Source organism: Procambarus clarkii, unplaced genomic scaffold (genome assembly GCF_040958095.1).
Source record: "Procambarus clarkii isolate CNS0578487 unplaced genomic scaffold, FALCON_Pclarkii_2.0 HiC_scaffold_125, whole genome shotgun sequence".
NCBI classification, from domain to species: domain Eukaryota; kingdom Metazoa; phylum Arthropoda; class Malacostraca; order Decapoda; family Cambaridae; genus Procambarus; species Procambarus clarkii.
In genome coordinates, this window is record NW_027189158.1 from 1,802,418 (window position 1) to 1,825,965 (window position 23,548).

Sequence of the window (23,548 nt, forward strand, 5' to 3'; positions counted from 1 at the left end):
TTTCCTAAATCTAAAAAACCAATCCAATTCATTCCTGTTCTGTTTCATGCTGATACGTTTAATAAGTTATTAATATTCCCCTTTACTATAACCATTCAGTCACACCTCTAATATGTCACCCCTATTTCTTCTTCTTCGTCTTTCTAGAGAATGTAATTTGAGCTTTGACAATCTTTCTTGAAGGATCGTTTATTATGCATAGGGCAAAAAATAAAATGAAAAAACTGCTATCAGTCGTTTATATGAAAAAACAGAGCCCTGGGCATTGGTGATTTCAATGCGTGTTCAGTAGTAAACCAATATTGTCCTTAACCGCATACACGTCTCACATTCGCTCAAAACATACCTCCCACACCTTACTGTGGCATATAACAAATAAAAAAAACTCATTCAGTAAAAGCAAGCCTCTCATGTTTTAAAATATGGCCTTCTGCGGCGCGAGGCGCGCTAAATGCGGATCCCAGGAGGTACACACATAAGTGTGAACTCTTAATCTGGCTTAATACCTCACCTATACTCTGTGCTTCATCAAAGTTGATATTTAGCTACAATAGCTCGTATTTTCGCTCATTGCTTATATTTTCTGTTATTCATAAACCCTATCAAACCATCCTAACCTAACCTAACCCAACTTATTATATATAACAAACAAATACATTCTTCAGACCAGTTATTGTTGTTGTTTAGTGACATCGTGAAAAGCGACCTCAGGTATAGGGATAAGGTATTACTGGCCATTAGCATATAGGTGTCAAGGTATTACAGCACCTGACTGGTCAACTATGTATGACGTCACCAGATGGCCAATGCGGCCTTTAGCTTCCTACCTGTATATGTACTGTATTTGATGTTATTATTAATCAAAAAATGACTAGACTAACCATCCCCACCTAACCTAATCAGAGGTTTAAGAATATACATTTTAGTCATTCACAACTGTATTCATTATTCAGTGATAAGTTCAAAACTAGAATAGCAACCCAATGTCGTACCACTATTTGAGCAGAATCGTACGTCTGGCATCATGACAGGTAAGATGACCTGGTTTAAGAATATACATTTTAATTATCCACAACTGTAATTATTATTCGGTGATAAGTGCAAAAGTATAACAGCAACCCAAATGTCGTACCGCGATTTTTTGTAGAATCGTACATCTGGCAGCATAGCAGGTGAGCTGAACATAAGAATAAAGGTAACTGCAAAAGTCCTATTGGCCCATATGAGGCAGCTCCTATATATTTCCACCCAATCTCATTCATATTCATGTCCACCCTATGCTTAAAGCAACCAAGGGAACCCACTTAAAGTATTAGTGTACAATAATAGTTTTAATAAATAGCTGTCATTCTTGTTTTATACACAACAGCAATTATGAAACCCTATTGCTAGATATTCTACTATAATCCACAAGTAGCCACCACACATCTAGCAGCACAGCGGATTAGTAGCTGTGTTCATAGGCTAGTCAACTATCCTCACATCCATCAAATAGCTATCCAAATGTCGCACCTCAATTCATCCATCTAGCAACTCAGCTGGATGCTAGCCACTATATTCATAAGCTAATCATTTCTACACCTCGAAAATAAAAAATCCTAGTTTTGCTACACAAATCAGCCAACTTGTTTCTAAACCATTAGAAATTTCCACCGTTAGAAATTTCTAAACCATTAGAAATTATAGTATAGGGTTAAATTAGGGAATGTTGGGTTTATATGTGAAAATATATTCCTACCTTAAATATGTAGTATAATTTCGAGGTAAAGGGGGGTCTAAACCCTCTAGTTGTAGGTTAGGATAAGGAAAATTGGGTAAATGGTAATTAAATAGTTTTGGTGAGTTATATCCCTTTCTAACTTAGGTTAGGTTAAGGATGGTTAAGTTGAACTGATGTAGAGAAAATTCCCATTATTATCATATTTTCCATTAACCTCCCTCCCCCAGGTAATAGAGGTTAGGTTGAGGATGGTTGAATTATGTGAAAAAAAATATGGTACGAGTATGATGCAATATTGAACCAAGATTCGTGTATCAAAGGTTAGGTCCAGGGAGGTTGGGTTGATGCATAAACAACACCTTCTTCCATATTTACGATAAATTTTAAGTTAGATAAAGGGAGGTTAGGTCCAAGACAGTTGGGTTGATGTGTAAAAACAAAACACATACCCAACACTATATCTACAATATTGAACACAGTTCCAAGTTTTAAAGGAGAGGGGCTGTTAGGTCCATATCCAAAACATCACTTTTCTTTGAATATGGTTACGATCTTTAACAAAAAACCTAGCAGGTTAGGCACAGTGCGGATAGGTTCATATCCCAAACTTCAGTTTTCGAAGAAAAATAGATAAAATATTCAACAAAGCTCCAAGACTCTTGCAGGTTAGGCACGGGCATTTAGGTTCATTTCCAAAAAACATCACTACTCTGAGTATATGTCGCATTTGAGGTTGGGTCCAGGTTTAGTTGGAATGGGTGAAAATGTGGATAAAATAGATTTTGGCTGTGCTATGATACACAACATTTAGGCATATTTGGTGGAAATTGTCTCCAATTTGATGGCGATAGCTTAAATTTCCCAAACTTTAATCAAATCTGCTTGGTCAGGGATAGGTAAGGCTATGTAGGGTAGGTTGGAATATGTGAAAACTCGGCTAAAATGGTCTTTGGCTGAGCTATGTAACAAAACATTTTGGGTATATTGGGTAGAAATTGTCTTAAATTAGGTTGAATTTAGGTGAGTAAGCATAAATTTCACGAACTCTAATCAAATCTAGCTTGGGATATGCTAGGTCAGGTTAGGTAAGGCTGTGTAAGGTAAGATGGAATAGGTGAAAAACTTGGGTGAAATGAACTTTGACCATGCTAAGATATAAAACATTTGGATATATTCGGTGGAAATTGGCATAAATTAGGTGAAATTTAGGTGGGAAAGGCATAAATTTTGCCAACTATAATCAAATCCGACTTTGGATATGCCAGGAGAGGCTGGGTATGGTTGTCTAGGGCAGGTTGGAATAGGTGAAAACTCAGCTAAAATGAACCTTGGCTATGCTACGATACAAAACATTTGGGTATATTCGGTGGAAATTGGCATAAATTAGGTAAAATTTAGGTGGGAAAGGCATAAATTTTGCCAACTATAATCAAATCCGACTTTGGATATGCCAGGAGAGGCTGAGTAGGGTTTTCTAGAGCAGGTTGGAATAGGTGGAAACTCAGCTAAAATGAGCTTTGGCCGTGCTATGTTCCAAAACATTTTTGGGTATATTTGGTGGAAATTGTCTTAAATTAGGACAAATTTATATGGGATAACTTAAATTTCGCCGACTTTAACCAAATCTAGGTTTGGATATGGTAGGATAGGTTAGGTAAGGTTGCGTAGGGTAGGATGAAATAGGAGAAAATGTAGGTAAAAATGGGCTTTGGCAGTGCTGTGATACACAACATTTGGGGGATATTTGGTGGGAATTGCCTTAAATTAGATCGAATTTAGGTGGGATAGCTTAAATTTCGCAGACTTTAATCAAATCTAGGTTTGGATATGGTAGGATAGGTTAGGTAAGGTTGTGTAGGGTAGGATGAAATAGGAGAAAATGTAGGTAAAAATGGGCTTTGGTGATGCTATGATACACAACATTTGGGTATATTTGGTGGAAATTGCCATAAATTAGGTCATATTTAGGTGGCATAGCATAAATTTCGCCAACTTTAACCAAATCCAGGTTTGGATATGCTAGGTCAGGTTAGATGAGGTCGTGTAGGGAAGGACATATACATATAATATCTTATGGGTCATGAACTAGCATGTTTATGAAATAGTGTAAATTTTCCTATTTGGGGTTCGAGCTATATGGCCAACTCATGTAATGTATGGACAAAGGTGTTATAGGCTTGTATGTGAGGATATGGGATGCTCATATTTTGTTAGTTTAGCTTTTACTAGGTTGAATTTAGGTAAATTTGTGAAGTATAAGTATATTTTTTTATAGATTTTGATGAATTTAGGTTTTGATAGCATGCATTTTTGATAAGATATAGCAAATTTTCTTAAAATTATCATATAAAATACTGACTTCACCAAACCTAACATAACTAAGGCTAGAATAAATAAGTCTGTTAGATGGTTTGCATAAATATATATGGGTGGCCTGATTGGAGAGGATGTAACAAGGAATGTATTACAAACAATGGACATATGTTAGATGAATAGTTTAGCACTGATAATGTTGAAATATTAATGGAAAATTAATGTGTTAATAATAGCGCTCATCGGAAGTCATATGTACCTTTTTAATATGTGAAATTCTGATTTTTGGGGAGTTGGTTAAACTCAGCATATTGTAATTAATGTCCTAAATATACCTAGAAAAATATCTTGCAAATTGTGTATTGTTTGACCTAGTTGGTTGTGTTTGTATTTGTACATATATAGCACAATTAATATACTTGTGTATTGATTGTGTAGATTATATATTTTGCATAAGTCATATGATTATTGCAATTATGTATTGATTATATTTCTATAAATTGTGTATTGTTTTGTGCAAGTCGTATGTATTAATTGTATATGTATTTGTGGAAATTTTCTAGTTGTGTATTTAATGAATATGTGCTAGTTATGTATTGTTCAGTTGTGTATTGATTTTATTTTTGAGCAAGTTGTGTAAATGTCGCAATTGTATTTGTGTAAATCGTGTTTTATGCCAGTTGTGAATTTTCATATTTGGGGTAGTTATGTATTGTAAGTATTTGTGCTAGATATGTATTTGTGAAAGTTGTGTAATAATTATGAAAGATGTGTAATATTTGTGAAAGTTGTTTATTAATTGCGCATGTTGTGTAATTGCATATGGACGAATTGTTTATTTATACCTTTGTGTATTTATACCTTTGTGTATTTATTGTCATTGTGCAAATCGAGAAATTATATAGCAAGTTTTCTTGTATTAATTGTGCAAAGATGTACAATAATTACACAAATTGTGCAATAATTGTACATGTTTTATAATAATTTTTGTACTAATAGTGCATTTATGCAAGTTGTGTTTTTAATTTGTTGACGTGGAACTGGTGCAACTGTATTTTTGTGTGAATATTGTGTATTTTGTGTAAGCTCTGTAATCTGAAAAATAGATCTTCATGGTGTAAGTGTATTTGGTTTATGAGACAATGTATGAGTATTTTGTGAAAATTATGTTTGTGGAATTGTGTAATTTTAGTGAAAGCGCATTTTTGATTGTCTAAATGCATAAGCATTTTGATATATTTGTGCAAATATCATACTTTCTGTAAATGTTATAATCTGAGTATACATGCAATATTGTGTAAATGGCATATTTTGGGTGCAACTGGCATCTTTTGTATGTAAATGTCATATTTTTGTCTATAAATGACATATTTTTGTGTGATGGTATATTTTGAGTGTAAATAATATATTTTGTGCATAAATGGCATATTTGGCGTGCAACTGCTGTATTTTCTGTGTATGGCATAAATCACATCTGATTAATGGGGGAAATGGTGGCACAAAACTAGACTATTCTCTATGAATGTATGGGTTGTGGAGTATGTGTAGGTATGTATGCATGTATTTGCGACTGTTGGTTTAGAAACAAGTTGGCTGATTTGTGTAGCAAAACTAGGATTTTTTATTTTCGAGGTGTAGAAATGATTAGCCTATGAATATAGTGGCTAGCATCCAGCTGAGTTGCTAGATGGATGAATTGAGGTGCGACATTTGGATAGCTATTTGATGGATGTGAGGATAGTTGACTAGCCTATGAACACAGCTACTAATCCGCTGTGCTGCTAGATGTGTGGTGGCTACTTGTGGATTATAGTAGAATATCTAGCAATAGGGTTTCATAATTGCTGTTGTGTATAAAACAAGAATGACAGCTATTTATTAAAACTATTATTGTACACTAATACTTTAAGTGGGTTCCCTTGGTTGCTTTAAGCATAGGGTGGACATGAATATGAATGAGATTGGGTGGAAATATATAGGAGCTGCCTCGTATGGGCCAATAGGACTTTTGCAGTTACCTTTATTCTTATGTTCAGCTCACCTGCTATGCTGCCAGATGTACGATTCTACAAAAAATCGCGGTACGACATTTGGGTTGCTGTTATACTTTTGCACTTATCACCGAATAATAATTACAGTTGTGGATAATTAAAATGTATATTCTTAAACCAGGTCATCTTACCTGTCATGATGCCAGACGTACGATTCTGCTCAAATAGTGGTACGACATTGGGTTGCTATTCTAGTTTTGAACTTATCACTGAATAATGAATACAGTTGTGAATGACTAAAATGTATATTCTTAAACCTCTGATTAGGTTAGGTGGGGATGGTTAGTCTAGTCATTTTTTGATTAATAATAACATCAAATACAGTACATATACAGGTAGGAAGCTAAAGGCCGCATTGGCCATCTGGTGACGTCATACATAGTTGACCAGTCAGGTGCTGTAATACCTTGACACCTATATGCTAATGGCCAGTAATACCTTATCCCTATACCTGAGGTCGCTTTTCACGATGTCACTAAACAACAACAATAACTGGTCTGAAGAATGTATTTGTTTGTTATATATAATAAGTTGGGTTAGGTTAGGTTAGGATGGTTTGATAGGGTTTATGAATAACAGAAAATATAAGCAATGAGCGAAAATACGAGCTATTGTAGCTAAATATCAACTTTGATGAAGCACAGAGTATAGGTGAGGTATTAAGCCAGATTAAGAGTTCACACTTATGTGTGTACCTCCTGGGATCCGCATTTAGCGCGCCTCGCGCCGCAGAAGGCCATATTTTAAAACATGAGAGGCTTGCTTTTACTGAATGAGTTTTTTTTATTTGTTATATGCCACAGTAAGGTGTGGGAGGTATGTTTTGAGCGAATGTGAGACGTGTATGCGGTTAAGGACAATATTGGTTTACTACTGAACACGCATTGAAATCACCAATGCCCAGGGCTCTGTTTTTTCATATAAACGACTGATAGCAGTTTTTTCATTTTATTTTTTGCCCTATGCATAATAAACGATCCTTCAAGAAAGATTGTCAAAGCTCAAATTACATTCTCTAGAAAGACGAAGAAGAAGAAATAGGGGTGACATAATAGAGGTGTGACTGAATGGTTATAGTAAAGGGGAATATTAATAACTTATTAAACGTATCAGCATGAAACAGAACAGGAATGAATTGGATTGGTTTTTTAGATTTAGGAAAATACCTGGGTAAATACAGGTAACAGGGGAAGAACTCGAAAAATACACAAATAACTTCTTGCAGTGCTGCTCCCCTTTTGTTTCATGCAATGGCCGATGGTTGGAAGTAAATAGGAAATTTAAAATAGTTTAGGGTTGATGGTATTTTACATTAGGTTTCAGGGTTACTGTTGTATCACAAAATACACGACTCATAGACCGGCTTTTTAATCCCCTTGATCGTGCCTGTGCAGGAACGCTCAGCGGCTAGCTGGTGACGTCATTAACCATTGGTTATGTCTGTGCAAGGTCGCCGGGGTAACGGAATTTGGATGCGCCAGGGACCGGCATTTTAATCCCCTTGAGCTTAATGGTAGGGGTCATAGAGCGACTTGTAGAAAAATATTCAAGAAAACCCCATGCGCCAATGACAGGCATGGGAAAATATTTGAGAAAACCCAATGCGCCAATGACCGGCATGGAGAAAAAAATTTGAGAAAACCTCATGCGCCAATGACAGGCATGGGAAAAAAAGCAAAATTGCCGGTCATTGGGACCTTTTCCACTACTTTCCTGAGCCTATTGGGCTCTATCATATCTACACTTGAAACTGTGTATGGAGTCAGCCTCCACCACATTACTTCCTAATGCATTCCATTTGTCAACCACTCTGACACTAAAAAAGTTTTTTCTAATATCTCTGTGGCTCATTTGGGCACTCAGTTTCCTCCTGTGTCCCCTAGTGTGTGTGCCCCTTGTGTTAAATAGCCTGTCTTTATCAACCCTGTCGATACCCTTGAGAATCTTGAATGTGGTGATCATGTCCCCCCTAACTCTTCTGTCTTCCAACGAAGTGAGGTTTAATTCCCGTAGTCTCTCCTCGTAGCTCATACCTCTCAGCTCAGGTACTAGTCTGGTGGCAAACCTTTGAACCTTTTCCAGTTTAGTCTTATGCATGACTAGATACGGAATCCATGCTGGAGCCGCATACTCCAGGATTGGTCTGACATATGTGTTATATAATGTTCTGAAAGATTCCTTACACAAGTTTCTAAAGGCCGTTCTTATGTTAGCCAACCTGGCATATGCTGCTGATGTTATCCTCTTGATATGAGCTTCAGGGGACAGATCTGGCGTGATATCAACCCCCAGGTCTTTCTCTCTCTCTCTGACTCTTGAAGTATTTCATCTCCCAAATGATACCTTGTTTCTGGTCTCCTGCTTCCTACCCCTATCTTCATTACATTACATTTCCTTGGGTTAAACTCTAATAGCCATTTGTTCGACCATTCCTGCAGCTTGTCCAGGTCTTCTTGAAGCCTCAAGCTGTCCTCCTCTGTCTTAATCCTTCTCATAATTTTGGCGTCGTCAGCAAACATTGTGAGGAATGAGTCTATACCCTCTGAGAGATCATTTACGTATATCAGAAACAGGATAGGTCCGAGTACAGAGCCCTGTGGGACTCCACTGGTGACTTCACGCCATTCTGAGGTCTCACCCCTCACTGTAACTCTCTGCTTCCTATTGCTTAGGTACTCCCTTATCCACTGGAGCGCCTTACCAGTTACTCCTGCCTGTTTCTCCAGCTTATGCATCAACCTTTCATGGGGTACTGTGTCAAAGGCTTTCCGACAGTCCAAAAAAATGCAGTCCGCCCGTCCTTCTCTTTCTTGCTTAATCTTTGTCACCGGATCGTAGAATTCTAACAAGCCTGTAAGGCAAAATTTACCCTCCCTGAACCCATGTTGATGGGTTGTCACGAAGTCTCTTCTCTCCAAGTGTGTTACTAGGTTTTTTCTCACAATCTTCTCCATCACCTTGCATGGTATGCAAGTTAAGGACACTGGCCTGTAGTTCAGTGCCTCTTGTCTGTCACCCTTTTTGTATATTGGTTCTACATTAGCAGTCTTCCATATTTCTGGTAGGTCTCCCGTTTCCAGTGACCTATTATACACTATGGAGAGTGGCAAGCAAAGTGCTCCTGCACACTCTTTCAATACCCATGGTGAGATTCCGTTCGGCCCAACAGCTTTTCTCACATCCAGCTCATATAGGTGTTTCTTGACCTCATCTCTTGTAATTTCGAATCTTTCCAAGGTCACCTGGTTTGCTGCCACCTCTCCTATCGCCATGACTTCTTCCTGTTCTATTGTAAAGACCTCCTGGAACCTTTTGTTGAGTTCTTCACACACCTCTTTGTCATTCTCTGTGTACCTGTCCTCGCCCACCCTAAGTTTCAGCACCTGTTCCTTCACTGTTGTCTTCCTCCTGATGTGACTGTGTAGTAGCTTTGGCTCGGTCTTGGCTTTATTAGCTATATCATTTTCATACCTTTTCTCAGCTGCTCTTCTCACACTAACATACTCGTTCCTGGTTCTCTGGTATCTCTCTCTACTTTCTGGTGTTCTTTTATTACGGAAGTTCCTTCATGCCCTTTTGTTCAGCTCCTTTGCTTTCATACATTCCCTATTAAACCATGGATTCTTCCTTTGCTTCTCTGTTTTTTGCTGTAGGGCTGGGACAAACCTGCTTACAGCCTCCTGACATTTTTGGGTGACATAGTCCATCATGTCTTGTACGGACTTGGTTATGAGTTCTGTGTCCCAATGTATATCCCATAGGAATTTATTCATCTCCTCATAGTTTCCCTTTCAGTACGCCAGCCCTTTGTTTCCCAGTTCTTTTTTTGGGGTGATAATTCCTAGCTCAACCAGGTACTCAAAGCTCAATACACTATGATCACTCATTCCCAAGGGGGCTTCCAACTTAACTTCCCTTATATCCGACTCATTTAGGGTAAATATCAGGTCAAGCAAGGCTGGTTCATCCCCTCCTGTCATTCTTGTCGGTCCCTTGACGTGTTGACTTAGAAAGTTTCTTGTTGCCACATCCAGCAGCTTAGCTCTCCATGTGTCTGGGCCTCCATGTGGGTCTCTGTTCCCCCAATCTATCTTCCCATGGTTGAAGTCTCCCATGATTCGTAGTCTGGATCCGTTCCTGCTAGCCACAGAAGCTGCTCTCTCTATTATATTGACGGTGGCCAAGTTGTTTCTATCATATTCCTGTCTGGGTCTTCTGTCATTCGGTGGGGGGTTATATATGACTACTACTATAATTTTCTGTCCTCCAGTTGCTATGGTGCCTGATATGTAATCACTGAAAACTTCACAGTTCTGAATTACCATCTCTTCGAAATTCCAACCTTCTCTTATTAGCAAAGCTACACCATCTCCTCCTCTCCCTTCTCTCTCTTTCCTCACTACATAGTAGCCCTGTGGAAACACTGCATTTGTTATGGTTTTCGTTAGCTTTGTTTCTGTGAGTGCTATTATGTCTGAGTTTTCTTCTCCTGTCCATTCTCCGAGTTCACTTGTTTTATTTGTAATCCCATCTATGTTAGTGTACATTGCCTTGAAGCTCACTTTCTTCTGTGCATTTTCTTGTCCCTTTCTTGGCGAGCATTCTGCTGGTGTGGGAAGCTGTTCCGTGGGTGAGAAGGTCTGTGGGTCTCAGAGGATTTTAGGGTGGGGGGTACGTGTTTAAGGGAAGGGGGGGACAGGTAGGGTGTGGCTTAAATTAAGGAGATAGGGGGGACATGGAGGATACGGGGTGAGGAGGGATAGGGAGGGTATGGGATGAAGGGGAGAAGGGGAAAGGCGGGAGGGGGGATATGATGGGAATGGGGAAGGGGTGACAGGGTCAGAATGGGGTGGGGGGGGAGGGAGGGATGGGTGGGGGCAGGTAAGGTAAGGGGAAGGGAGGGTTTCTATGCAGAGGGGGGTGGTGGTGTTTCCCTCCCCTCTGGTGTTCCTGGGATGCTTGTTTTGGGTTCCCCTCTTGTCTCTGGGACTGTTGTGTTGAGGGGCTGTGCTTTCCTGGTTTGCTCCTCTCTCCCTGTGCTTCCTCCTTGCCTCTGCTGCCCTGGCTTTCTCTTCCTTCGTCCTATCCCTCTGCAGGAATACTTTTTTGTATCCCTCCACATACTGCAGACGTCTCTTCCTTTCGAGAATATCCTCCTTCGTGGTTTCATTTGTAAACATCACCTTTACAAGTCGGTTTCTGTCCTTGTTGTACCAGCCCTACCTGAAAACCTTCTCAATGCTTTGTTCAGCCCCTTCCATCTGTAACTCCTTCAGCAGCCCATGTACTGCCTCTCTATCCTTGCTATTCCATTCTTGCCTGTTGGATCCTTCCTGTTCTTTGATGCCTACAACTACCACTGATCTTTTTCTCTCCAGCAGCTGAGTGGTGCACCTTGCTTTTTCTGTGAGGTAGCTGCTTGCATGGCTACCTCCCTCACTGTGTCCATTGCTTCTGAGCTCTTTTTCAGTCTTTCCGCAAATGTTTCAGGTACAGAGGCATTTCCTTCCAATGCAACATACCCACCTTCCCTTTGGATGATAATCTGATGCTCGGTCTCTTTATTTTTCTCTGTGAGGGATTTGATCTCCTCCCTTGCTGATGTCAGCTCACTTTGCAGGTTGTTAATTGTAATCCACATTTCATGTATCTCCCTCCTGAATTCCTCCAGAACTTGGGTTAACATTTCCTTCGCTTGGTCACTTTGGCTGTTCCCTGTGTCCCAGCTGCGTCCTCCTGCCATTTTGCCCCTTGTCAAGAGAGAGAGAGCAAGAGAGCAAGAGAGAGAGAGCAAGAGAGAGAGAGCAAGAGAGAGAGAAAGAGAGAGAGAGAGAGAGAGAGAGAGAGAGAGAGAGAGAGAGAGAGAGAGAGAGAGAGAGAGAGAGAGAGAGAGAGAGAGAGAGAGAGAGAGAGAGAAGAGAGAGAGAGAGAGAGAACAGAGAGACCGTGTGTGTGTGTGCATGTGTGCGCATGTGATGGGGGTGAAGAGGAGGTGGGTGAGGTGTTGTCTTCAGATTACAGCAGGTAAGAGAGGGGGTAAGAAAGGGGGTAAGAAAGGGAGTGGATTATGAGTGAAGTTTTATCCCCTTTCCACGAAAAGGTGTTAATCCCTTCTAGCCTGACTGGACGTATATGTGTGTGTGTGTGCGCATGCATGTGTGCTTGTGTTTGTTTTTGCGTGTGTGTGCGCATGCATGTGTGCTTGTGTTTGTTTTTACGTGTGTGCTTGCAAACGTACATGTGCGTACGTGCATGTGTGTGTTACGGGGGTCCCGTAAAATGTCAACCTCTACCCAAAATGAGCCACTTTGATATACTGAACAAGAATTTGGTAATATTTTACCTCCGTACACCTGAAGAATTGAGTGTGAAGTGTGCATGTGTACAGACCTGTACAGACAGTGTGAAGGTGCATGTGTACAGACGAGGAGAGAGATGTCTGTACACATGCACTAGGACCTGTACAGGACTTATAGAGCCCATAACATTGTGTCAACAAACATCTTCTCTAACAGAGGCCGGCTTCAACCCGTCCCTGGCGAAGGCCAGCTTGTGCCTTCCTCAGCCACGATACTTGCCTCTTCCTCCTGACAACCAGCACGGTAAGTCCTTGCTTCACAGTGAGTCCTTGCTTCACGGTGAGTCCTTGCTTCACAGTGAGTCCCTTGCTTCACGGTGAGTCCTTGCTTCATGGTGAGTCCTTGCTTCACAGTAAGTCCTTGCTTAATGGTGAGTCTTTGCTTCACAGTGAGTCCTTGCTTCACGGTGAGTCTTTGCTTCACAGTGATTCCTTGCTTCACGGTGAGCCCTTGCTTCACAGTGAGTCCCTTGCTTCACGGTGAGTCCTTGCTTCACGGTGAGTCCTTGCTTCACAGTGAGTCCTTGCTTCACAGTGAGTCCCTTGTATCACAGTGAGTACTTGCTTCACAGTGACTCCCTTGCATCACGGTGAGTCCATGCTTAACAATGAGTCCCTTGCTTCACAGTGAGTCCTTGCTTCACGGTGAGTCCTTGCTTCACAGAGAGTCCCTTGCTTCATAGTGAGTCCCTTGCTTCACGGTGAGTCCTTGCTTCAAAGTGAGCCCCTTGCATCACAGTGAGTCCTAGCTTCACAGTGAGTCCTTGCTTCACAGTGAGTTCCTAGCTTTACAGTAAGTCCTTGCTTCACAGTGAGTCCCTTGCTTCACAGTGAGTCTTTGCTTCACAGTGAGTCCCTTGCTTCACGGTGAGTCCTTGCTTCACAGTGAGTCCCTTGCTTCACAGTGAGTCCCTTGCTTCACAGTGAGTCCCTTGCTTTACAGTGAGTCCTTGCTTCATGGTGAGTCCTTGCTTCACGGTTAGTCCTTGCTTCACAGTGAGTCCTTGCTTCACGGTTAGTCCTTGCTTCACAGTGAGTCCTTGCTTCACAATGAGTTCCTTGCTTCACAGTGAGTCCTTGCTTCACGGTTAGTCCTTGGTTCACAGTCAATCCCTTGCTTCATAGTCTCCCTTCCTTCACAGTCAATGCTGATACTAATAGTAGAGTGTCAGCCAGCAGGGTAATAATAGAGTGTCACCCATCTGGGTGATAGTAGGGTGTCAGCCAGCTGGGTGATAGTAGAGTGTCAGCCAGCTGGGTGATAATAGAGTGTCACCCATCTGGGTGATAGTAGGGTGTCAGCCAGCTGGGTGATAGTAGAGAGTCAGCCAGCTGGGTGATAGTAGGGTGTCAGCCAGCTGGGTGATAGTAGAGAGTCAGCCAGCTGGGTGATAGTAGGGTGTCAGCCAGCTGGGGTGATAGTAGGGTGTCAGCCAGCTGGGGTGATAGTAGGGTGTAAGCCAGCTGGGGTGACAGTAGGGTGTCAGCCAGCGGGGGTGATAGTAGGGTGTCAGCCAGCTGGAGTGATAGTAGGGTGTCAGCCAGCTGGGGTGATAATAGGGTGTCAGCCAGCTGGAGTGATAGTAGGGTGTCAGCCAGCTGGGTTATAGTAGAGTGTCAGCCAGCTGGGTGATAGTAGAGTGTCAGCCAGCTGGGTGATAGTAGGGTGTCAGCCAGCTGGGTGATAGTAGGGTGTCAGCCAGCTGGGGTGAGAGTAGGGTGTCAGCAAACTGGGGTGATAATAGAGTGTCAGCCACCTGGGGTTATAGTAGGGAGTCAGCCAGCTAGGGTTATAGTAGAGTGTCAGCCAGCTGGGGTGATGGTAGGGTGTCAGCCAGCTGGGGTGATAGTAGGGTGTCAGCCAGCTGGGGTTATAGTAGAGTGTCAGCCAGCTGGGTAATAGTTGAGTGTCAGCCAGTTGGGTGATAGTAGGGTGTCAGCCAGCTGGGGTGATAGTAGGGTGTCAGCCAGCAGGGTGATAGTGAAGTGTCAGCCAGCTGGGTGATAGTAGGGTGTCAGCCAGCTGGGGTGATAGTGAAGTGTCAGCCAGCTGGGTGATAGTAGGGTGTCAGCCAGCTGGGGTGATAGTAGAGTGCCAGCCAGCTGGGGTGATAGTAGGGTGTCAGCAGGCTGGGGTGATAGTAGAGTGTCAGCCAGCTGAGGTAATAGTAGGGTGTCAGCCAGCTGGGGTTATAGTAGAGTGTCAGCCAGCTGGGGTGATAGTAGAGTGTCAGCCAGCAAGGGTGATAGTAAGGTGTCAGCCAGCTAGGGTGATAGTAGAGTGTCAGCCAGCCGGGGTGATAGTAGAGTGTCAGCCAGCTGGGGTGATAGTAGGGTGTCAGCAAGGTGGGGTGATAGTAGAGTGTCAACCAGCTGGGGTTATAGTAGGGTGTCAGCCAGCTAGGGTTATAGTAGAGTGTCAGCCAGCTGGGGTGATAGTAGGGTGTCAGCAAGCTGGGGTGATAGTAGAGTGTCAACCAGCTGGGGTTATAGTAGGGTGTCAGCCAGCTAGGGTTATAGTAGAGTGTCAGCCAGCTGGGGTGATAGTAGGGTGTCAGCCAGCAGGGGTGATAGTAGAGTGTCACCCAGCTGGGGTAATAGTAGGGTGTCAGCCAGCTGTGGTGATAGTAAAGTGTCAGCCAGCTGGGGGGATAGTAGGGTGTCAGCCATCTAGGGTGATAGTAGAGTGTCAGCCAGCTGCGGTGATAGTATGGTGTCAGCCAGCTAGGGTGATAGTAAAGTGTCAGCCAGCAGGGGTGATAGTAGGGTGTCAGCCAGCTAGGGTGATAGTAGAGTTTCAGCCAGCAGGGTGATAGCAGGGTGTCAGCCAGTTGGGTGATAGTAGAGTGTCAGCCAGCTGGGTGATAGTAGGGTATCAGCCAGCTGGGTGATAGTAGAGTGTCAGCCAACTGGGTGATAGTAGAGTATCAGCCAACTGGGTGATAGTAGGGTGTCAGCCAACTGGGTGATAGTAGGGTGTCAGCCAGCTGTGTGATAGTAGAGTGCCAACCTGCTGGGTGATAGTAGAGTGTCAGCAAGCTGGGGTGATAGTAGAGTGTCAGTCAACAAGGGTGATACTAGGGTGTCAGCCAGCTAGGGTGATAGTAGAGTGTCAGCCAGCTGGGGTGATAGTAGGGTGTCAGTCAGCTGGGGTAATAGTAGAGTGTCAGCCAGCTGAGGTGATAGTAGAGTGTCAGCCACCTGGGCTGATAGTAGAGTGTCAGCCAGCTGGGGTGATAGTAGAGTGTCAGCCACCTGGGCTGATAGTAGAGTGTCAGCCAGCTAGGGTGATAGTAGAGTGTCAGCCAGCTGGGGTGATAGTAGGGTGTCAGCCAGCTAGGGTGATAGTAGATTGTAAGCCAGCTGGGTGATAGTAGGGTGTCAGCCAGCTGGGTGATAGAAGAGTGTAAGACTGCAGGGGTGATAGTAGGGTGTCAGCCAGCTGGGGTGATAGTAAAGTGTCAGCCAGCTGGGGGGATAGTAGGGTGTCAGCCATCTAGGGTGATAGTAGAGTGTCAGCCAGCTGCGGTGATAGTATGGTGTCAGCCAGCTAGGGTGATAGTAGAGTTTCAGCCAGCAGGGTGATAGCAGGGTGTCAGCCAGCTGGGTGATAGTAGAGTGTCAGCCAGCTGGGTGATAGTAGGGTGTCAGCCAGCTGGGTGATAGTAGAGTGTCAGCCAGCTGGGTGATAGTAGGGTATCAGCCAGCTGGGTGATAGTAGAGTGTTAGCCAACTGGGTGATAGTAGAGTATCAGCCAACTGGGTGATAGTAGGGTGTCAGCCAGCTGTGTGATAGTAGAGTGCCAACCTGCTGGGTGATAGTAGAGTGTCAGCAAGCTGGGGTAATAGTTGGGTATCAGCCAGCTGGGGTGATAGTAGAGTGTCAGTCAGCAAGGGTGATACTAGGTTGTCAGCCAGCTAGGGTGATAGAGTGTCAGGAAGCTGGGGTGATAGTAGGGTGTCAGTCAGCTGGGGTAATAGTAGAGTGTCAGCCAGCTGGGGTGATAGTAGAGTGTCAGCCACCTGGGCTGATAGTTGAGTGTCAGCCAGCTAGGGTGATAGTAGAGTGTCAGCCAGCTGGGGTGATAGTAGAGTGTCAGCCAGCAAGGGTGATAGTAAGGTGTCAGCCAGCTAGGGTGATAGTAGAGTGTCAGCCAGCCGGGGTGATAGTAGAGTGTCAGCCAGCTGGGGTGATAGTAGGGTGTCAGCAAGGTGGGGTGATAGTAGAGTGTCAACCAGCTGGGGTTATAGTAGGGTGTCAGCCAGCTAGGGTTATAGTAGAGTGTCAGCCAGCTGGGGTGATAGTAGGGTGTCAGCAAGCTGGGGTGATAGTAGAGTGTCAACCAGCTGGGGTTATAGTAGGGTGTCAGCCAGCTAGGGTTATAGTAGAGTGTCAGCCAGCTGGGGTGATAGTAGGGTGTCAGCCAGCAGGGGTGATAGTAGAGTGTCAACGAGCTGGGGTTATAGTAGGGTGTCAGCCAGCTAGGGTTATAGTAGAGTGTCAGCCAGCTGGGGTGATAGTAGGGTGTCAGCAAGCTGGGGTGATAGTAGAGTGTCAACCAGCTGGGGTTATAGTAGGGTGTCAGCCAGCTGGGTGATAGTAGAGTGTAAGACTGCAGGGGTGATAGTAGGGTGTAAGCCAGCTGGGGTGATAGTAAGTGTCAGCCAGCTGGGGGGATAGTAGGGTTTCAGCCATCTAGGGTGATAGTAGAGTGTCAGCCAGCTGCAGTGATAGTATGGTGTCAGCCAGCTAGAGTGATAGTAAAGTGTCAGCCAGCTGGGGTGATAGTAAGGTGTCAGCCAGCTAGGGTGATAGTAGAGTTTCAGCCAGCAGGGTGATAGCAGGGTGTCAGCCAGCTGGGTGATAGTAGAGTGTTAGCCAGCTGGGTGATAGTAGGGTGTCAGCCAGCTGGGTGATAGTAGACTGTCAGCCAGCTGGGTGATAGTAGGGTATCAGCCAGCTGGGTGATAGTAGAGTGTCAGCCAACTGGGTGATAGTAGAGTGTCAGCCAACTGGGTGATAGTAGGGTGTCAGCCAGCTGTGTGATAGTAGAGTGCCAACCTGCTGGGTGATAGTAGAGTGTCAGCAAGCTGGGGTGATAGTAGGGTATCAGCCAGCTGGGGTGATAGTAGAGTGTCAGTCAACAAGGGTGATACTAGGGTGTCAGCCAGCTAGGGTGATAGTAGAGTGTCAGCAAGCTGGGGTGATAGTAGGGTGTCAGTCAGCTGGGGTAATAGTAGAGTGTCAGCCAGCTGGGGTGATAGTAGAGTGTCAGCCACCTGGGCTGATAGTTGAGTGTCAGCCAGCTGGGGTGATAGTAGAGTGTCAGCCAGCTGGGTAATAGTAGAGTGTCAGCCTGCTGGGTGATAGTAGAGTGTCAGTCAGCTGGGGTGATAGTAGGGTGTCAGTCATCTTTGGTGATAGTAGGGTGTCAGCCAGCTGGGGTGATAGTAGAGTGTCAGCCAGCTAGGGTGATAGTAGAGTGTCAGCCAGCTGGGGTTATAGTAGAGTGTCAGTCAGCTAGGGTGATAGTAGAATGTCAGCCAGCTGGGGTGATAGTAGAGTGTCAGTCAGCTGGGGTGATAGTAGGGTGTCAGTCAGCTGGGGTGATAGTAGAGTGTTAGCCAGCTGGGTGACAGTAGAGTGTCAGCCTGCTGGGTGATAGTAGAGTGTCAGCCAGCTGGGTGATAGTAGGGTCTCAGCCACCTTGGTGATAGTAAGGTCTCAGCCAGCTGGGTGATAGTAGAGTGTCAGCCAGCTGGGTGATAGTAGAGTGCCAACCTGCTGGGTGATAGTAGAGTGTCAGCAAGCTGGGGTGATAGTAGGGTATCAGCCAGCTGGGGTGATAGTAGAGTGTCAGTCAACAAGGGTGATACTAGGGTGTCAGCCAGCTAGGGTGATAGTAGAGTGTCAGCAAGCTGGGGTGATAGTAGGGTGTCAGTCAGCTGGGGTAATAGTAGAGTGTCAGCCAGCTGGGGTGATAGTAGAGTGTCAGCCACCTGGGCTGATAGTTGAGTGTCAGCCAGCTCGGGTGATAGTAGAGTGTCAGCCAGCTGGGGTGATAGTAGGGTGTCAGCCAGCTAGGGTGATAGTAGATTGTCAGCCAGCTGGGTGATAGTAGGGTGTCAACCAGCTGGGTGATAGTAGAGTGTCAGCCAGCTGGGTGATAGTAGGGTGTAAGCCAGCTGGGTGATAGTAGAGTGTCAGCCAGCTGGGTGATAGTAGGGTCTCAGCCAGCTGGGTGATGGTAGAGTCTCAGCCAGCTGGGTGATAGTAGAGTGTCAGCCAGCTGGGTGATAGTAGTGTGTCAGCCAGCTGGGTGATAGTAGAGTGTAAGCCTGCTGCGTGATAGTAGAGTGCCAGCCACCTGGGTGACAGTAGAGTGTCAGCCAGCTGGGGGTGATAGTAGGGTGTCAGTCAGCTGGGGTAATAGTAGAGTGTCAGCCAGCTAGGGTGATAGTAGAGTGTCAGTCAGCTGGAGTGATAGTAGGGTGTCAGCCAGCTGGGGTTATAGTAGAGTGTCAGCCAGCTAGGGTGATAGTACAGATTCAGCCAGCTTGGGTGATAGTAGGGTATCAGCCAGCTTGGGTGATAGTAGGGTATCAGCCGGCTAGGGTGATAGTAGAGTGTCAGCCAGCTGGGGTGATAGTAGAGTGTCAGCCAGCTGGGTAATAGTAGAGTGTCAGCCTGCTGGGTGATAGTAGAGTGTCAGTCAGCTGGGGTGATAGTAGGGTGTCAGTCATCTTTGGTGATAGTAGGGTGTCAGCCAGCTGGGGTGATAGTAGAGTGTCAGCCAGCTAGGGTGATATTAGAGTGTCAGCCAGCTGGGGTTATAGTAGAGTGTCAGTCAGCTAGGGTGATAGTAGAATGTCAGCCAGCTGGGGTGATAGTAGAGTGTCAGTCAGCTGGGGTGATAGTAGGGTGTCAGTCAGCTAGGGTGATAGTAGAGTGTCAGCCAGCTGGGTGATAGTAGGGTCTCAGCCCCCTTGGTGATAGTAAGGTCTCAGCCAGCTGGGTGATAGTAGAGTGTCAGCCAGCTGGGATGATAGTAGGGTGTCAACTAGCTGGGTGATAGTAGAGTGTCAGCCAGCTGGGTGATAGTAGGGTGTCAGCCAGCTGGGTGATAGTAGGGTCTCAGCCACCTTGGTGATAGTAAGGTCTCAGCCAGCTGGGTGATAGTAGAGTGTCAGCCAGGTGGGATGATAGTAGGGTGTCAGTTATCTGGGGTGATAGTAGGGTGTCAGCCAGCTGGGGTGATAGTAGAGTGCCAGCCAGCTAGGGTGATAGTAGAGTGTCAGCCAGATGGGGTGATAGTAGGGTGTCAGTCAGCTAGGGTGATAGTAGAGTGTCAGCCAGCTGGGGTGATAATAGAGTGTCAGCCAGCTAGGTGATAGTAGAGTGTCAGCCTGCTGGGTGATAGTAGAGTGTCAGTCAGATGGGGTGATAGTAGGGTGTCGGCAGGCTAGGGTGATAGTAAAGTGTCAGCCAGCTGGGTGTTAGTAGAGTGTCAGCCAGCTAGGGTGATAGTAGAGTGTCAGCCAGCTAGGGTGATAGAAGAGTGTTAGCCAGCCGGGGTGATAGTAGGGTGTAAGCCAGCTAGGGTGATAGTAGGGTGTCAGCCAGCTGGGGTAATAGTAGGGTGTCAGTCAGCTAGGGTGATAGTAGAGTGTCAGCTAGCTGGGGTGATAGTAGAGTGCCAGCCAGCTGGGTAATAGTAGAGTGTCAGCCTGTTGGGTGATAGTAGAGTGTCAGCCAGCTGGGTAATAGTAGAGTGTCAGCCTGCTGGGTGATAGTAGAGTGTCAGCCAGGTAGGGTGATAGTAGAGTGTCAGCCAGCTAGAGTAATAGAAGAGTGTTAGCCAGACGGGGTGATTGTAGAGTCAGTCAGATGGGGTGATAGTAGAGTGTCAGCCAGCAGGGGTGATAGTAGGGTATCAGTCAGCTAGTGATAGTAGAGTGTCAGCCAGCTGGGGTGATAGTAGAGTGTCAGCCAGCTGGGGTGATAGTAGGGTGTCAGTCAGCCAGGGTGATAGTAGAGTGTCAGCCAGCTGGGGTGATAGTAGAGTGTTAACCAGCTGGGGTGATAGTAGGGTGTCAGTCAGCTAGGGTGATAGTTGAGTGTCAGCCAGCTGGGGTGATAGTAGAGTGTCAGCCAGCTGGGTGATAGTAGAGTATCAGCCTGCTGGGTGATAGAAGAGTGTCAGTCAGATGGGGTGATAGTAGGGTGTCAGCAACCTAGGGTGATAGTAGAGTGTCAGCCAGCTGGGGTGATAGAAGAGTGTCAGCTTGCTGGGTGATAGTAGAGTGTCAGCCTGCTGGGTGACAGTAGAGTGTCAGTCAGCTGGGGCGATAGTAGGGTGTCAGCCAGCTAGGGTGATAGTAGAATGTCAGCCAGCTGGGGTGATAGTAGGGTGTCAGCCAGCTAGGGCGATAGCAGAGTGTCAGCCGGCTGGAGTGATAGTAGAGTGTCAGCCAGCTGGGTGATAGTAGAGTGTCAGCCTGCTGGGTGATAGTAGAGTGTCAGCCAGCTGGGTGTTAGTAGAGTGTCAGCCTGCTGGGTGATAGTAGAGTGTCAGTCACCTGGGGTGATAGTAGGGTGTCAGCCAGCTAGGGTGATAGTAGAATGTCTGCCAGCTGGGGTGATAGTAGGGTGTCAGCCAGCTGGGTGATAGTAGAGTGTCAGTCAGCTGGGTCATAGTAGGGTGTCAGCCAGCTGGGTGATAGTAGAGTGTCAGCCAACTGAGTGATAGTAGAGTGTCAGCCAGCTGGGTGATAGTAGAGTGCCAGCCTGCTGGGTGATAGTAGAGTGTCAACAAGCTGGGGTGATAGTAGAGTGTCAGCCAACTGGGGTTATAGTAGAGTGTCAGCCAGCTAGGGTGATAGTAGGGTGTCAGCCAGCTAGGGTGATAGTAGAGTGTCAGCCAGCAGGGGTGATAGTAGGGTGTCAGTCAGCTGGGGTGATAGTAGAGTGTCATCCATCTAGGGTGATAGTAGAGTGTCAGCCAGCTGGGTAATAGTAGGGTATCAGTCAGCCTGGGTGATAGTAGAGTGTCAGCCAGCTGGGTAATAGTAGGGTATCAGTCAGCCTGGGTGATAGTAGGGTATCAGCCGGCTAGGGTGATAGTAGAGTGACAGCCATCTAGGGTGATAGTAGAGTGTCATCCAGCTGGGATGATAGTAGGGTGTCAGTCATCTGGGGTGATAGTAGGGTGTCAGCCAGCTGGGGTGATAGTAGAGTGTCAGCCAGCTGGGGTGATAGTAGAGTGTCAGCTATCTAGGGTGATAGTAGAGTGTCAGCCAGCTGGGGTAATAGTAGGGTATCAGCCAGCCTGGGTGATAGTAGGGTATCAGGCGGCTAGGGTGATAGTAGAGTGACAGCCAACTGGGGTGATAGTAAAGTGTCAGCCAGCTGGGTGATAGTAGAGTGCCAGCCTGATGGGTGATAGTAGAGTGTCAGTCCGCTGGGGTGATAGTAGGGTGTCAGCCAGCTAGGGTGATAGTAGACTGTCAGCCTGCTGGGGTGATAGTAGAGTGTCAGCTTGCTGGGTGATAGTAGAGTGTCAGCCAGCTAGGGTGATACTAGAGTGTCAGACAGCTATAGTGATAGAAGAGTGTTAGCCAGCTGGGGTGATAGTAGGGTGTCAGCCAGCTAGGGTGATAGCAGAGTGTCAGCCAGCTGGAGTGATAGTAGGGTTTCAGCCAGCTGGGTGATAGTAGAGTGTCAGCCTGCTGGGTGATAATAGAGTGTCAATCAGCTAGGGTGATAGTAGGGTGTCAGCCAGCTAGGGTGATTGTAGAGTGTCAGCCAGCTGGGGTGATAGTAGAGTGTCAGCTAGCTGGGTGATAGTAGAGTGTCAGCCAGCTAGGGTGATAGTAGAGTGTCAGCTCGCTGGGTGATAGTAGAGTGTCAGCCAGCTAGGGTGATAGTAGAGTGTCAGCCATCTAGAGTGATTGAAGAGTGTTAGCCAGCCGGGGTGATAGTAGGGTGTCAGCCAGCTAGGGTGATAGTAGAGTGTCAGCCTGCTGGGGTGATAGTAGAGTGTCAGCTAGCTGGGTGATAGTAGGATGTCAGCCAGCTAGGGTGATAGTAGAGTGTCAGCCAGCTATAGTGATAGAAGAGTGTTAGCCAGACGGGGGGATAGTAGAGAGTCAGTCAGCTAGGGTGATAGTAGAGTGTCAGCCAGCTGGGGTGATAGTAGAGTGTTAGCCAGCTGGGGTGATAGTAGGGTGTCAGTCAGCTGGGGTGAAAGTAGAGTGTCAGCCAGCTGGGGTGATAGTAGAGTGTCAGCCAGCTGGGTGATAGTAGAGTGTCAGCCTACTGGGTGATAGTAGAGTGTCAGTCAGATGGGGTGATAGTAGGGTGTCAGCAAGCTAGGGTGATAGTAGAGTGTCAGCCAGCTGGGGTGATAGAAGTGTCAGCTAGCTGGGTGATAGTAGAGTGTCAGCCTGCTGGGTGACAGTAGAGTGTCAGTCAGCTGGGTTGATAGTAGGGTGTCAGCCAGCTAGGGTGATAATAGAATGTCAGCCAGCTGGGGTGATAGTAGGGTGTCAACCAGCTAGGGTGATAGCAGAGTGTGAGCCAGCTGGAGTGATAGCAGGGTTTCAGCCAGCTGGGTGATAGTAGAGTGTCAGCCTGCTGGGTGATAGTAGAGTGTCAGTCAGCTAGGGTGATAGTAGGGTGTCAGCCAGCTAGGGTGATAGTAGAGTGTCAGCCAGCTGGGGTGATAGTAGAGTGTCAGCTAGCTGGGTGATAGTAGAGTGTCAGCCAGCTAGGGTGATAGTAGAGTGTCAGCCATCTAGACTGATAGAAGAGTGTTAGCCAGCCGGGGTGATAGTAGAGAGTCAGTCAGCTGGGGTGATAGTAGAGTGTCAGCCAGCTGGGGTGATAATTGGGTGTCAGTCAGCTAGTGTGATAGTAGAGTGTCAGCAAGTGGGGATGATAGTAGAGTGTCAGCCAGCTGGGTGATAGTAGAGTGTCAGCCTGCTGGATAATTGTAGAGTGTCAGTCAGCTGGGGTGATAGCAGGGTGTCTGCCAGCTGGGTGATAGTAGAGTGTCAGCCAGCTGGGTGATAGTAGGGTGTCAGCCAGCTAGGTGATAGTATAGT

At 45.8% G+C, this 23,548-nt stretch overlaps 1 protein-coding gene across 1 annotated transcript in view; it reads left to right on the forward strand.

The window, feature by feature from the left end:
• LOC138360873 (uncharacterized) overlaps nucleotides 1-23,548 on the forward strand; it is a 269,650-nt gene that overhangs the window by 233,192 nt on the left and 12,910 nt on the right. Inside the window, exon 3 of the mRNA XM_069320386.1 lies at nucleotides 12,600-12,686. Within this exon, the coding sequence (XP_069176487.1) occupies nucleotides 12,600-12,686 (87 nt within the window). The remainder of the gene's footprint in view (nucleotides 1-12,599; nucleotides 12,687-23,548) is intronic.